This window comes from Calliopsis andreniformis, unplaced genomic scaffold (assembly GCF_051401765.1).
Source record: "Calliopsis andreniformis isolate RMS-2024a unplaced genomic scaffold, iyCalAndr_principal scaffold0022, whole genome shotgun sequence".
Lineage (NCBI taxonomy): Eukaryota > Metazoa > Arthropoda > Insecta > Hymenoptera > Andrenidae > Calliopsis > Calliopsis andreniformis.
The window spans coordinates 13,499,115-13,516,627 of record NW_027480432.1 but is presented as its reverse complement, the minus strand read 5'-3'; the positions used below and the strand labels follow the sequence as shown (position 1 = coordinate 13,516,627).

General features: G+C 38.0%; 1 protein-coding gene and 1 non-coding gene across 3 annotated transcripts in view; one reads left to right on the top strand and one right to left on the bottom strand.

The window, feature by feature from the left end:
- Positions 1-17,513, top strand: part of Mrps24 (mitochondrial ribosomal protein S24) — a 43,525-nt gene that overhangs the window by 5,525 nt on the left and 20,487 nt on the right. Inside the window, exon 3 of one of the 2 annotated variants that reach the window (XM_076391201.1) lies at positions 12,145-12,275. The exons of the other annotated variant lie outside the window; for it this stretch is intronic. Coding sequence (XP_076247316.1) covers positions 12,145-12,275 — 131 coding nt within the window. The remainder of the gene's footprint in view (positions 1-12,144; positions 12,276-17,513) is intronic. 2 annotated transcript variants of the gene reach the window in all.
- Positions 2,859-2,930, bottom strand: Trnad-guc (transfer RNA aspartic acid (anticodon GUC)). The gene has a single exon. It is a non-coding gene; the product is annotated as a tRNA-Asp (tRNA).

Here is a 17,513-nt window from a genome sequence, read left to right as displayed (position 1 = left end):
GTTCTGGTTTTTGAGTACATATGTCACAAAAATAATTGGTTTGGCGTCTTCTTCCTTTCATTTTTGGGTTAAAACACACGGAACAGTTGTTACTGTTTATGTTTTCACAGTGGCGTAATATATGTAGCTTACCATTTCCTTTCTTCTTTATCTCAGGACGATGGTCTTCCTACTTTTGAAGATGTTCCATCACGAAAATCGCCGGCATGTTGTAGTGGAAACTAGACGTCGAACAAACATAAAATGCGAAATAGGTCTTTTATTTTCTTTTTTAGCTGATGCTTTGGTCGGCTTTCTTTACACCTGTCTTATGTTTAATGTAATTTACAATAATTTGTTACTTATGCTGACTGTGCTACCTCCTCGTAGCCTTCTTTCTTTAGTTTCCATATCTGACTCATGATAACTGCTAAACATGGTAATTATTCTCTTATCCTTCCATGCTAATAATAAAATATTATTCGATAGGCAGGTACGGTAGTGTTTGTAAAAGTTGATTTTTTAATCACATTTGGAATGTACTTTCTGTTCGTTTGAATAGTACCAGTTATATTATACTTTAGTTTCAATGGTTCTTACGCTAGTTGTATTCCTGTATAATAACGATTTTTAAAGATATGATATCTCTCTACCTCAGGATTAGTGCTCAATAACTTGTGATTCAGCTTCAAAACAATTCTTGAACTTACAAGAAGATCTGGACGTATGAGACGTTTTGCAGTAACACTTCCGTAGTAGGGTATAACGTGCGTAGCGCGGTCGCGTTGGTCGGTGGAATGTTTTCTGCTCAAACGCTACGTGCGTTAACAGTACATTCGACAATGAAGTAGAGCAGTTACTTCACCCTCGATGATAGATTAATTATTATGGGTTCGTTTTCGTCTAGTCCTATACAGGCCCTGTAGTGTATGCTTGTTCGAGGATTGGTGGAAGCTTGTTTGAAGGTCTGATTATTAAATATACTGTATTGCGTTTGCAATATTAAGATAGGTAATATATTCTGATATTCTGAAAGTCAAGTAAAACAAAAATATAAAAGAATTACAATCATAAAAGAAATGAAAAGAATGTACAATGAGGGACTCACCAATCTACTAGTTACTTCTTATACAAATTTTATATATCTCCTTGAATTACTTTATCCGATCTCTATCTGATTTCCAAATACCTGGAGTACTATAGACTGGATATACCTGGAAAACTACACACACACACACACATACACACGTACGATTAACGATAGTATTACTATGTTATTAAGCCGAATACTATATTATAGGATAGTAAGAAATAATCAAGAAAAAGAAAAACTATTTGAATTCTAAAACTAATTGAAACTTTAAAACTATTTGAAATTTTAAAACTGTTTGAGATTTTACGTGCGGCTATGAGTCTATTCACTCCCGGCTCACTGCACTTTTGAGTGAATCTCTGCTCGAAACTATCGAGAGAAAACTGATAGAAAACAGGATAATTAGCCCACGGGCTCTTCGTCGCGTACCTCACGACTTGTCAACGAAGAGTGTCGAGGCTTGGAGCACTCGGGCGGGACCCAGGCTGGGCTAGCTACCAAAAAGCTGATACTACATTATTGTAACTTGACGGCAAATCGCAGTCGCTCTCATGAGGCTCGCCTGAAATCACGTGTGTGTGCATGGTTTATGTGTCCTTTTAATTTCTGCACTTCTCAACCAGTAGGTTTGGTGATGTTCTCAACCATTCTAAATTCTGAATCCGCATTCTTACATACTCGCATTCATTCGCACAATAGTAATTCCGGATATATGTATATAAAAATATGTATATGTATAAAATATAAAATTAAGAGGATAATAATACAAAGGTGAACATTATAATTTTACCAATGAGGCAGTATTTCGGCAAGGATTTGAGAAATATTCGCAAAACTATTGTTCATGTGGAAATAACGGGAACGAATGCAATCAACTAGGGATTCCCCATAACACTGTGTGTTGTTGATGCATCCGTTGTGAATGGCAATTTTATTATTATTAATTATTAGAGAACCACTGAGTGTCCAAAGATTCTACGTATTAACCAGACGTTAATATCAGGTTGCTGCAACAGCAGCTCGTTGCAGGATTCGAGAGACGTTCGCGACTTACCCCCCCCGTAACATAAGTTTATTAGCCGATAAAAAATTTTACAAAACATAACAGAGAATAAAAACAGTAGAAAAATCCTTAAACGTATAAAATAGGAATGAAGGTTACAAGTATAAATGAAAGATTAACCCTTTCGCTACGGACGCTTTCTGCGCCGCGCTATTCCCGCGAAACGAGCTGCCGCGCCAAACTTGTGCACTTGCGAAACGACTGCGATGGATAATCATGGAGATAACAGATATACTCTGTTCACGTAGATTCGTGGATGACCGTATATAAGTCACCGTATGATAAGTCACCGTTCGTACATAGCGAGCATCAAATGTTGGGTGACTATAGTCACCGATCGTACGTGGCGAGCGTCGGGCGTTGGGTGACTATAGTCACCGTTCGTAGGGAAAGGGTTAAAGACTCTTCTTAGTTGAGTACTCGTAATCTAAACATTAATTTTTTTCATTGCACTTAATGCGGAGAGGAGAATACAATAAACATTTACATAATATTGCGCTTTGGTTTAGGAATTAAATATACAAACGGCAAAAACTATACTAAAATTGTCAAAAATATAGGGGGGAGGGGATTATGTACAAGGGTATATGATAAACTTATCCTACGTGTGGTAAACATAAACAAAACGTATATAGATATTTGAATGTATAATTAATCGAATACTGTGTCTGACAGTCCGTCGAAGAAAAGGAAAGAGAAACAAAAGAACAAAAAAAATCCTTTCTCCCCGACGGGGAGTCAAACCCCGGTCTCCCGCGTGACAGGCGGGGATACTAACCGCTATACTATCGAGGAGGAGATGTTTTCAACCTCGCGTTAATTTGTATTTTACAACTACTAACTATTTTTGGTACGCTTTGGTTTAATTTATTTTGTACTTGGTCGCTGTATCCTAATAATATATTACATAGGTTAGTGTAGACTTAATCTAAAATATAATGACATATCAGTAAAGCTTATTATTAAATTTTTATATATATTTAGGTTATTAAAACCACCAGAATTTTTTTGTGTCCTTTCTGGATGTGTCGTTAATATCTACAGATGACATCTTATATTTAAATCTTAAGTTAGTATTATTTGTATTTATATTGGGACTGTAAATTATTTTTTTGTCAAATGTTTTGCGGTTGAAGTGATAAATTATTGGTATGTTTTCGTATTGGTATGTATTAGTCCTTTACTATCGAGATAAACAAAGGATTCCGGGGGAGTGTAACCAGTGAGACGGGTGTGTTCAAAGTATAATGGGTTTGGTTCGCGACTTACTTTATGCTAACGCCAACTATCGGGTGGCGACCAACCGTCGTGACGACGATAATTCCTCGTGGGAAAGGAAAAGAAAAAGAAAAGAAATTTTAATCGTTACGGAACGTAACAAGGGAAGGATAGCATATGTATACATGTATATCCAGTACGGTACGTCCGATGAAACAAAAATATGGATTCTCCATTTACTGTGTTTTTTTTACAGTTTTTCCTTTAAATTTAACGATAAATTCATCGATTGATGTCTCTCTACCCGGTGTAAAGTATTCTCGGAATTTAGCATCAATATAATCAAGAAAATTACTCACTTTTCGAATTTTTATCATTATATTTGAATACTCAGAAACATTTTCATTAATACGTAACGTCCAAACGATCTGCAAAAATCTTTCTCTTTAAAATATATCTCTAAGAAGAGGTATGCTTCCAAAATGCTCTTTAGACCAATAATCCTTCAAATTAGGAATGGGCATAATACCCAAGTTCAAGATAACGCCAAAAAACGCAGTCAACTCATCTTTTGTCACATTAACCCAGTTATTACAAATAGACCATTCAGACAAACTCAGTTGCTCTATTTTACTTTTTGCACATCTAGGGGAACGTGGGGCAAGACGGTATAACTAAGAAAAAACATAGAGAAAATCAAATATATTCTTCTTGTAACATTTATTAAAGCATTTTTAGAATCAATATACAGTGTGTCCCAGGTTTTAAGGATTAAACTTTGTCAGCATATTCTATGGCACTAAATAAGAAAAAAATGTTATGTAAACATAGGTCACATAGAGCTTTATTAAAAAGTTATAACAAAATTACGGAATTCAAGTAATATAAGAATAATAACCAACTTGCTGTTACTGCGAGCATTGGATCGAATAGATCAATGTATTTACTGCTTAATATAGGCATTTCCAGAGTTAATTAATACTCCATTTCAAAATATTTACCGTCCTTGACAATACATGATCGACAGCGATATTAATTTATCTTTCAAAGTTCCCCACAAATAAAAGTCGAGTGGCGTAAGATCGGGCGATCTTGGTGGCCAAGAGATTGTCCCAATCCGACCTATCCATTTGTAAAGAAACAGATTATCTAACTACTGCCGAACTTGTTTTGAAATAAAGTGCATATCTGCATATTCTCAATTCGTAAATACGAATTCCATATGAACTCCAACAACTTACTAATACCTATTATTATTAGCAGAAATTACTTTCAATCTTAGGTAACCTCAGGTAGTAAACACAACTTACACTGAACGCAAACATTGCTGATTTATTCGATCCAATGCTCGCAGTAACAGCAAGTTGGTTATTATTCTTATATTATTTGAATTCCGTAATTTTGTTATAACTTTTTAATAACACACCCTGTATATTCATACCTGTATATATACCCTGTATATATTGGGACACCTTGTATATTCATCTTCAAATTTCATCAACAAAAAGAGATCACAAGGACCAAGACTGGAATAAATATTTTTTTTTTAAAGTAACTAAATTGCCCCGCATATGGGGCAAGATTGCATTGCTGTGGGGACAAAACGAAACATGTTTTCTTACTGATACATTTCATAAAGAAACAAGTTTGGACGTGAAGAAATTCTATTTTCTTTTTTTTAATTGACGTTAGTCTTGATTTTCCTGACGTCCTTTTTCGTTTTTTTGAATTTGTTGTCTTTTTCTCTTCGACTACTTGTTTTAAATCAAGTAACTCTCTTTTGAATGGTGAAGAAGTTAAAATAGCTGTTTTCCCACGTCGATTACTCCTCTTTCCTTTGCTTTGTATCTTGGGGATGGGTATAATGTCTCTTAGTGAAATATTGAAGGAAGAATGCAAGTTGCGATATACTGTTATTGGAGTAGACGAATTTACAGTTTGCGAATCATTATGGTCAGAATATCCCGGAATAGGGTCTTAGTTTTCCGATGATATGTTTTCACTGCAAGAACTACTTTCATTTCCTATTAGTATTGCTTTAGTTGTTGGTACATATTATTGAATTACTGAGGGCTGCTTGCGATAGAGTAGTTGTAAGACATTTATCAGTAGTTTCTGCAACAATAAAATCAGAATTATTGAATGCAATCAGAGAGCGCCTATAGCGGATGGACGGCCGTCCAGTGACAGGGCAGAAGCTCTACGTAGCATTCACTACTTGCCGTGCCCGAGTCTTGTACAAGAAACTCAAGATCTCTACGTTATTGCTCAATTTCTTTTAAATTATTAGATGTTAAATTATGAAAAAAATCAGGAACACGTTAGCTATCACGACACACATTATAGAATTTTTTCAGATTTTTAAATTAATTATCCAAGTTGTAAAAAATAAAAAACGAGGAAAAAGAATTTAAAAATGCCGATCTAGTAAAGTAATGCCACAGTGAAAAAATAAAAAGTAATGTTTTCGTAATTCCTACGGATTGTACGTTATTTTACTGTGTATTAAAACATTAAAAACTGTACAAGAATACTTATTTCATAATGAATGAACAAAAATTGGACGTATTAGTTGCTGTAATCGGTAAAAAGTACAGAAACATTGATTTTTATTTTTTTAATTACGACGGACCAAACCAAAAAATGTTTAAATTAATTTAGATTAATAATATGACTATAGTAATATGAGTAATTACTATCGGTAAAACTCACCCATTCGGAGAAGAATTCACCTGCTGCCTGAACACTTGCTTCATTGGGTCACTGTGCCGATCCCGATCAATGAGGGATGATGCTCAGGTAGCGTTGATCGCAGGTACAATAGCACAAGAAGCCACTTTGCATTTACAACACTTCGCGGTCACTAACACTGATCACTTCACTAAACGAGCACTTGACCTTTTAATGACCGACAACCGATTACTTTGAAACGTTCTGCGGCATTCCGTAAATAAAAACAAGATGTTACACAGTTCGGCGGCGAAATTACGATCGATACTGACGATTTTTTCCGAAGTCTCTTTCCTCGTGCCCTCGCATCCCTCCAGCATGACTTCTCGGGGTGTAGCTTCGTCAAAATACTCGAATTTGATTTGGTAGCTGACACCAACAAGGTTGGATCTTCCTCGGTTACTTTTTTTAGTGGAGGTGGTAGTCTCTCCTTCGGGTCGAAAAAGTCGCAAGCAAATTCATGGGGAAAAGCAAAGACATATCGGATTAGTGTAGGAGACTGTAACGAGTGTCTCGCAGACGTGGCCGTTTATGATTGCAGGTATTACTCTGCAAGTTCGAAGCAGCCATCCGTACCCGAGACTGAAGGCCGCGAGGATTCTGTCGCGCTTACCACAGAAGTCTTTTTGATGCATTTGGACGGTTGAAATATAGAATTGTCCGTTGTTAAAACGCCAGTTGGGGAAAGCTTCTGAACGTTAAACATTTGTTCAACGGATGTCTCGCATAGACAGACAAACTCGTCGATGAGGAGAAAATACGGCAATTGTATTCTCATTCTTTAGTTACTTCAATATCAAAGTCCTGCGACCGGCATGCATTTTATTACGGCACACACACAGTGATCATCCGATGTTTGTTTTTCTCTTCCCCAATTTTCGTAAACCTTTTCGACCTATAGGGGAGACTTACCTGTGTATTAAAGATTTGACGGATCTTTTACATGCACATAAATGCATTTAGGTACATGTAAAATCAGGACCTCCTTTATAAACCACTTGGAAATTAAATTCAATACAATGGCAATACGTTTTTCCTTCGCAATATTTCAACGAATATCTGTTTATTTTTTCGATTTTGTTTCATAAAAATATTTTATCTAGTAATAATACAAGAATAAATGTACGATCACTACATGTGCAGCGTGATAAAAAGCAACGTTCGGTCGCAGGACGCAATTCTCGAAATAGTTAAAGGGATTCGAATACAGTAGATGTATTTAATCCTTGATACGACGACGAGTTAGTCTCTTTCCTCGTGCCCTCGCATCCCTCCAGCGCGACTTCTCGGGGTGTAGCTCAGTCGAAATACTCGAACTAGTGGTCACCAACCAGGTTGGATCTTCCTCGGTTACTTTTTTTTAGTGACGGTGGTAGTCTCTTCTTCGGGTCGAAAAAGTCGGAAGCAAATTCATGGGGAAAAGCAAAGGTATATCGGATTAGGAGACCGTAACGAGTGTTTCGCAGATGTGGCCGTTTATGATCACAGGTATTGCCCTACAAGGTCGAAGGAGCCATCCGTACCCCAGACTGAAGGTTGCAAGGGTTGCATCACGCTTACCATTGAAGTCCTTTCGATGCATTCAGACGGATAATATATGGAATTGCCCGTTGTTATAAAGTGAGATGAGGAAACTTTTTTGCCCTTAAACGTTTGGTCAACGAATGTCTGGCAGAGACTAACTCGTCGTCGTATCGAGGATTAAATACATCTACTGGATGCGAGGGCACGAGGAAAGAGACTTCGGAAAAAATCGTCAGTATCGATCGTAATTTCGCCGCCGAACTGTGTAACATCTTGTTTTTATTTACGGAATGCCGCAGAACGTTTCAAAGTAATCGGTTGTCGGTCATTAAAAGGTCAAGTGCTCGTTTAGTGAAGTGATCAGTGTTAGTGACCGCGAAGTGTTGTAAATGCAAAGTGGCTTCTTGTGCTATTGTACCTGCGATCAACGCTACCTGAGCATCATCCCTCAGTGATCGGGATCGGCACAGTGACCCAATGAAGCAAGTGTTCAGGCAGCAGGTGAATTCTTCTCCGAATGGGTGAGTTTTACCGATAGTAATTACTCATATTACTATAGTCATATTATTAATCTAAATTAATTTAAACATTTTTTGGTTTGGTCCGTCGTAATTAAAAAAATAAAAATCAATGTTTCTGTACTTTTTACCGATTACAGCAACTAATACGTCCAATTTTTGTTCATTCATTATGAAATAAGTATTCTTGTACAGTTTTTAATGTTTTAATACACAGTAAAATAACGTACAATCCGTAGGAATTACGAAAACATTACTTTTTATTTTTTCACTGTGGCATTACTTTACTAGATCGGCATTTTTAAATTCTTTTTCCTCGTTTTTTATTTTTTACAACTTGGATAATTAATTTAAAAATCTGAAAAAATTCTATAATGTGTGTCGTGATAGCTAACGTGTTCCTGATTTTTTTCATAATTTAACATCTAATAATTTAAAAGAAATTGAGCAATAACGTAGAGATCTTGAGTTTCTTGTACAAGACTCGGGCACGGCAAGTAGTGAATGCTACGTAGAGCTTCTGCCCTGTCACTGGACGGCCGTCCATCCGCTATAGGCGCTCTCTGATTGGTTGATATTTTTCGTTAATAACTCGTTAACGAAGTCCCGGAGGAAATTTTCACTAAGGAATTAGTTGCTTAGAAATACCCCAGAAATCACCCCTTCTCGGGACTTACACTTATCCTGGGACACCCTGTATCACTAAGTGCTTTCTTCATACTCTCTTTACACCATTCGCCTCTATGTGTCTTCTTCTTGTATGTTCTTACCAGTTTACAAAATATGGATCTATAACAAAGACAAGATTCGTAAATGAAGTCCGTTAAAGAAGGCAACATGGCACGTCCCAATGATGGGGATGTGCTATCTTAGCCCACTCATTCGATCCCGTGTTTCCCCAATATGTATTTAATACTTCACATGTTTTTTGTAAAATGACCTTACCCATTTTTTAGTGAAAACTCAGAATTTATGAAAAAGTAACTAATAAGGAAAATTAACTTACCGGTTTCACTTAAAGAATATAAACATAAATAAAGTGACACTATTACAAACTTCCTGAACAATTATATCGTTATTATCGGGTTCTGTACAATATGTAGGAATATTAGGTCCAACAATTTTGGATCCCATGGAGAAATTCATTTTTGGTTGAGGTTGATCGTCATGCATGATTTCTTTTCAAATCATAAATTCATTTATAGCGGTATTCTCATTTCCATTTTTTTCTGTAGGAGGATAGATTGAATAACTCGTTGGTACGATTAAAAATTAGAAGCTTTATTAGATGTATCTGCTAAAATGTCTGGATTTCAACTGCCTCCCGAAACGTAGGCCGAAGGTAAAGAAAGTCAGGATCCACTTAAGGGTACGTGCCCACGCAGGGGTGGTCGAATTGGACACACTTTCTAAAATATACCCTATACCTCAACGAGGGTCTAATATCTAACTTATTCTAGAGGACCCAAACAGGTTCATTGACGACTAACAGTCTATACTTCTATTTCGTTATCGCCCGAAATATCTAATTGTCCCACTCGTTTTCTTACTAGAACTATATCACTACTAGACTCACTGTTAGATACGTTCTCAAAACAATTGTTATCAGTTTCCTCATCGAAAGAACTGTCGAAAAAGTTAAAATAAAAATCATCATTGCTACCCTTAATTTTATAATACACGTCTTTCACTAACTTCCCTTTTGCCATTATAGATTTTCTTTACTTAACATGAGTTTGTTTGTAGCGCCGTGGGGGTCTTCAGTGGCCCTGAGTAAGATAAATGCGTCACACATGATTTTACACACTTTAACTTGTCTGTTGTAAATAATATTTCACCATAATATGTAACGCATAATAAGAAATTCATGTTGGGCAGATGGGCAAGTCATGTAAAATTAGCGTGGCATTCAACGTGTTAATTTTTCAAAAAGTAAAATTTTAATAACAAATGTATAATCGCACTTAAAACTTGTAAAATATTTTCAAGAATTATACATACTTCAGGAGCGTGTTAATTTCGTATAATTGTACGATCAGAATGATTCTGACCGTAACGGTAAAAGTGTAGTGGCTGAGAGCAGACATACGACCGCTAAGGGTTAATTTTTTGCTAGATACGAAAGGGCTTCCGATAACATAAGATAACATAACTAACATAAGAGCTGGGATATCGGCAATATAAGTTAAAGCCTCCTTAAGCGAGTTAGAGTGACCATATGAAGTGTATAGAAATGATGCAAGTTTGTTGAGATCAAGCGGAAATTTGTTTGTATTTTTTATGATAAGCTTTTTTGCTGGTATTAACTGAGCATAAATATTACTGTATGAATTTTTCGATTTGTTTTATATATATATAAATTCTTTTGAGGCATTTTGATTTTGGTAGTTGAGTAGCAGAGTAATGGGGGGTATTCAACGACTATGGGACACTGAGAGAGGGCTAACGTCACGAGGACAGGCGGATGTGACGTCATCCTGACGTAACGGGAGAGGGACAGGGTTGACGGCACAAAGGAGTGGAGACAGGACCTCTACTGGAATTTTAATCCAGATCTTACTGTTGGTGCGTTTACGAGAACGCGGCGAGACTGTCGCGGTATCTCGTCGTCGCGAGACTGCCTAAATATGGCCCCCCACCTATGATCGAGTGACGAATCAAAAATCAATTAAGATTGATTGGTCACATCGATAGCGGCGGGGATCTTGTCCCGCGACTGATATAAATACGCAAGATCTGCGATCCATATAAATATAAGGTAATTCGTGATCATTGTAGAGTCGAATCGCAGTCCGAGTCGAATCGTAGTCCATAGCCCGTAGTCCGAACAGAGTCGGAATCAGAGTCGAATCGGAATCGGAATCGAGTCGGAGTCGGAGTAAGAGAGTGGCAGAGATTGTCAATACGCGGAGTATTAAGAGAAACCGTGTGAAACCAAATAAAGTGTTTAGTTGTCTTCATCGGGACTCTGAAACTCTCTACCCCTCTGTCTTCTCTCCTGAAAAACCCCTTACATTACTAACAGATGGTAACTAGGTAATCTTAATAACCGAACCTTCGATAATTTGAAACTTCTACGTTATCTATCTTGATGTAGGTAATTTTAAAAACCAAATCGTCCATAATTTGAAACTTCTACATTACCCTTCTTGATTATATTGATGGGTAATATCGATAAAACGGAAATTGTACATATTAATCGCATTTTATTTATACAAATTTATTTATATTATTCGCATTTATTATGAATTGATTAACAAAACGTATCTATAGGCTGAGAAGGTAAAGAGTGATTAAGTACACGATATTTACATATTTTACAGTCTCACAGCGTTTAGACACTGAGATAGTGTAGTGGAGAGTTACATTATATACGTATATTCATGCACCGGAACTACATTTTCAAACATAATTGCATCGCATTACTACTATATTACGTAATTGTATCATTATTGAACTGCAATAAAACTGTGATCAAACATCAGTTGAATCATGTTGAACAAAATTAATCTGCACTGACCCATGATTGACCAATAGGTATCGAACCATGATTGAACCATATCAAATCACAACTGAACTACAATTGAATCACAATTCAACCATGATCGAACCATGATTGATCCACATCAAACCATGACTGAACCATGATTGATCCACACCAAACCATGACTGAACCATGATTGATCCACATCAAACCATGACTGAACCATGTAGAACCTTGATCTCATCCACAACGAAGCACGATTAAACTATATCAAATTGTAATTGAACTACATCGCGTCATGATCATATCATGATTAACGTACATACTTCAAATTACTATTAAAGTACAATCAAATCATATCAAACAGCGATTAAATCATTATTACTATCACTGTTAGAATCGCTTATATTAAGGGATCTAATGAGGTTCCGGAAAATGTGTGAGAGAGAGGGTTTGGTACAATTGGTCAAATTTCAGTCGGCTTTTAAAAGGGCTTAGTTACGACGTTTATTGAATGCTCTTTTTCTTTTCGAAGTGGATGGCTGGGGCTTTTTGTCCTTCACGGCCGTCGAATCTGCCGGGGGAGCGTGGGGCCCTCACTTTCGAACGACGCCAGTCAATGACGCTGGCGTTTGCAAAAAGGAAGATCGCGTTGGAACCGCACTGGTAAGCGAGAGTATGGTTATCGCGCTATACCTAGACCTCCTGACTCCAGGCTTCGACAACGAGCCTATCTGGAGGGGAGACCAATACTTTGTCGTAACACAAAGTAATGCAGTGGACTGTATAATCGACTTTCCTTCGCTGAGAGGGAATCGTCGGTAGGCGAGTGGATAGAGAGGAGGGCGCCTTTTCTCTTCGCTTTTGTACCTTATACAAAGGCTTGTTCCGTACAAATCCTGATGAAAGCGGCGATTCGCAAGCGGGGGGACACGTTATAGCTAGCAGTTGCTAGTCCTACGACACGCCGTTCACCTAATCGTGTGCATCTATTCGTCATCACACGGGGGTTGCTGTTAAACGGGGTGGTAGAGCGCGAGTAACGCAGAGGTGATAGGCACATACGTTAACTCTCTCTATGGTATGCCGTCACTCAGTGATCAACCAGGGAGCGGCCTTGTTGCTCCTTGACGAAGACCAAACTCAGAGAATCAGGTCAGACCCCGATTCCAAGAGCGCAAATCTTGCCAGATTGTCACCTTTTGGCGAACTAGGTGCTCTGTTGTACGTATTAAATCGAGCAGAGCAACTTACTAGTCGCAGGGGACAGACGTTCAGCTTTAAGGCGAGTGTAAGATTTCAAGCGTCTGGCAACCAAACTACTAGAAATCGTGGAACTAGCTTCGCTGATGTTTCTTGACTACCTGTTGAAAGGAGTGGCGCAAGCCTACTGCTGCGAGAGCCGCGTGTGTCTGTAGTCTCTGCAAAGCAGGGAACACGCTAATTTTGCCGCTATGCCCCAATTATCTTTTATAACTATCTAATGTGATACGGTTTTCCCTTTCTTTCCTTCAGGCTCCGATGTCCCCACTCGACATCGGGCCTGGAGTTCAAACTGTTGCTCGACAATGCTCACCTTATTTGAACTTCAATTGTAACGATTAAAAACGAGTCATACGTCAATTTACCGTGTTTGTTATTAGGACAACGGAATCTCCTACCGAAGGCGATCTTCGGTCGGTCACTTATACCAATAAACTACGAATCTCGTGGACAAGCCAAATGCTTATTATATAACCGCTTTTTAAACAATCACATTCAAAGTATATAAATAGTGATTACTATCATATTAAAGTAAATGGGCGAGGAAAAAAGAAAAAACCATACGATTTGGTATAATGAATACGTATACAGGATGAGTCACTTAACCTTTGCACCTAAATTGTCTATCGTTTTTAAAGATACGTCAAATGTTTTTAGGGCGAAGTTAAATGGTTCAATGGAGCTCACACAATGCCAAAAATTTTTTTGTTTTTCTGTGTTGCTATTTTTTTAGAGATATCAAAGTCACCTTTATTTTTTTAAATGGAACCATCTCTTTTTAAACACCTAGAATGATAGTCTTTTTCATTAGGAATTCAGTGACTATTTATTTATTACTCAATAATCATATTTATTACTCAAGCTCATTCAAAGTCACGGACATAGAAAACGTATAAGATTTAAAATATGAAAACGGAATACCTGTGATTCATAAATGTTCGAAATGGTGGCCATTTACGTCGATACATTGCTGTAAACGGGCTCTGAAGGAATGTTGAACTGTGACGAAGTATATCTGAGGTGATATTTGCACATGCTGTGATGACACGCTGATGCATATCTTCAACTGTTGTTGGAGCGTTCATGTACACGGTCTCTTTTAACAGACCCCACAAAAAGAAATCCAGTGGATTTAAATCGGGCGAACGTGCTGGCCACGAAACAGTTTCACCTCGTTCAATCCATCGGGTTGGAAACCTCGAATCCAACGTTTTTCTTTCAACTTGTGTAGAATGAACAGGACAGCCGTCATGTTGGTACTATATATTATGACGGTTTTATAAAAAGGCATCTTTTAAAAAAATTGGCGAATCTTACAAAAATTCAGAATATTTTTATCCTGTTATCGTTCTAGTAACGAAGTGTGGCCTAATTACTTTGTCATTCAAAATACCACAGTACACATTTACGTTCCATTGTCTTTGGTGGTTAATTTCTCGAAGCCAGTGCGGATTATCAATGGACTAATAATGGGCGTTCCGTAGATTAATTGAGCCATGATTGCTAAATGTCGCTTCGTCCGTAAACAAGACATTAGAAAAAGTTTCACGTTGGATAGCTTATAGTTTTCAAACTCTGTAACATTTTCTTTTATTATATTTTTTTTTTTATCAATTTGCAAAGTAAAAATTACACAGTCTGGGGACTGCAGAGGCCAATCAAGCAGTTTTATGTGGTTGAAATTAAAAGACTTCTTTGCTTTTTTGGCGATATGCTTGGGATCGTTATCTTATTGTAAAATAAAGTTATTTTCCAAGTCTAACTGGATCAACGAAGCTTCCAAATTCTCCTGTAAAATATCGATATAAGTGTCAGCAGTCATGATTCGATCGATTTTTATTAATTAACCCACGCCTTCCCAAGAAAAACAGCCTCAGACTATGATATTACCTCCGCTGTGTTTGACCGTTTTTTGGAGGTGATGATTTTGTAGCTCCTCGCCAGTTTTCCGCCACACACGGAGTTGTTGTTTGATTTGCATACCTTTTTGCAAATATGAGTCGTCTTTTTAGAAACGGCTTTGTAAATCTGCTTTCCGCAGCCGCCTGCGCACTGTCCGGTCGGAAATAGACAGATTGAGTGATTCACGAATATTCCTGACAATTGTCCTCGAATCTTACTTCACCATTCGTATGATATTTGCATCATCATGCTAACTTGTATTTTGCGTTCTATCTCTTCTAGACCGATCAGCCACTGGTCCGGTGTTCAAAAATTTCTTATAAAGTTTCTGGATGCGCTTTTGCTGACTTCATATTTCTGAGCGATCTTCCACTGCGAAGCACCGCGTTTACAATCTTTTATAATCAGATTTCGGACCTGATATGAAATTTGTCGACCAGTAATATTCACTACATTTCTACGTACTGCTGCGCTTTGTTCGACATTGTAAACAAGGAACTGTTAGTCACAGGTCGCCGTGTTGTTTACACTTTGCGCGCAGTACATCGTGTTTACACATCGCGATTAAATGAAGATGCTATAAATTCTAAGGCGGTCACTTTTTTTTGTCATATATGAAAATGCTTATTTTATTAAAACGAAGTTATAAGTCCTTATTGCAAATACTCTTTTAATTTTGATAACAAACTTTTGGCGTGACAATAAATCTTTCAAAAAAGCCCGATAATAAGATCCTTTTTCAATAAAAACATTAGTTTTAAGATATTCTGTATACGATATAGAATGGTCACTTTGTTATACCGGTCACTGTAATATATAGTTCTTAAGTGTGCTAGTTATTTCAATGTTTCTATTGTGATCAATTTTCACATCATTTAATTCATATCGAATTTCACCAAACATGAATGCTATGCAATTATTTCCCAACTTTATAATTGATGCATCATTTGATTTTTTTATCGTCACCTTGCCTTCTTCTTAGACGAAACTCTCACATGGTAACGTATATAGATCTTGTCGTTGTATAGGTATTTCTATCTCATCATTGTATCCAAATGTCATGTTAACACACGTATGAGTCTCAAGCTGAACGATACGATCGTCAAACATAGGTTGTTTCACAATATTTAGAATATCCATTATTTTCGTAGTATTTCAAAAATGCAACATTTACAGCACTCAGCTGTCCTTTCTTTTTCTTTTCTTTTTCAATGTATTCAGAAGAGGCTTTAATGTTATATGCAGTTTTGTTTGGAAAGGAAAATGTTTTCATGGTGTCTCCTTTAATACAAACATTTCATATACATCCATTTACATGTAATGCATGTATTATCGACGTCGCCGTACGTGCAACCTTACGGTAATTTTTACGAAAATCAGTCAGTCGTCCGATCTGATCTACGATGCGTATTGTTAGCTCCGTAATGTTCCGTAAAATGATTGGAAGGTAAATGACTTGAGCAGGCGTTTCCGATATTTTATATCCTGATGACACGTTTAGAGAGAATGATTGCATCGTATGTACACACCTATCATTGTTGTATGCACCAACGGTTATATTACATTCTATTCGAATAATGTTTATATCTATGATATTAATTGGGTTATCTGATTCATGCCGCTGATGTGATTCTAAAACGCGAGTCGATGAGAATCCTAACAATGACGCAATACTGTTAGGTTTGGTAAAATTTATTCAATAAGACCACTTTATTTCACTCTTCATAGTATTGTTATTAGTCCGAATTAATAAATTATCATAGACATCGTTGTCATCATCAATACCATAGTTGGTATTCATTTTCGATAGCTCTGTTTTCACATACTATCGGCTTAATTTTTATCGATAAGATTGACGAGAACTTTTCCTGTGTCGAGCTGTTGTGAGCTCGAGGCAGGACAGCCTGATAACTTCGCCGTATCCGCCCTGCAAGTAGCTCGATAGAAGGACAATTGTCCGGATGGGCGCCCAGGCACTTTCGTGCCAACTACAACGAAAATCGGCAGGAATACGCGACCCTTGCAGCGTAGGTACGGCGGAAAACCTCGACTAGCTCGGAGGGAGAGATTGTGATCCGGGCGCACAGAGGAATCTAACCTTCACGGCAAGGCAAAGATGAAACGGCGAGTATCTTCCACAGGTGTTTATTTAACAAGATTCTGGACCATGCAGACGGCACGGTTTCAGAAGATTACACAGGTGGGCGATAGTAGTAACAAACACGCGTTCTAACAATATCGGCACAAGCGGACTCGCCTGTTACAAAAGTATGTCGGTTGTAGTGACACCGGAATAAACGAGAACAATAGAGACGATTTATACAATACCGCGGTTTCGAAGACGCCCTGGAGGAAACCCGAATCGCGCCTAGCACTACGACACTCCGTGCTCGATAATTGGGACTAACGTAATCTGTGCAGCTTCCCCTAAATTCGCTGGTGTCAACTTGTCTCTCGCTACGGCAGCGTTTCAGCAACGAGTGCCTACTCTCGGCACATGCGCATGCGACCTCTTCGATTCGCGGCTCGTCCCTTCCTCGCGCAAGCGCCTACAACCCCACGGCGTACTCGCTATGGTCTAGGCGCGTATACGAGGAACGGGGCCACCGGGCAGGCCGCTCCTCTTCGGCGACGATCCGCATTTCTTGGGCATCGTGGAGACTTCCCCAGAACTTTCTGTGGCTCCTGCCGCCTGGGCAACGATCTTCCCCCCCAGCCGCTGTGAAAGGGCAGCTAACT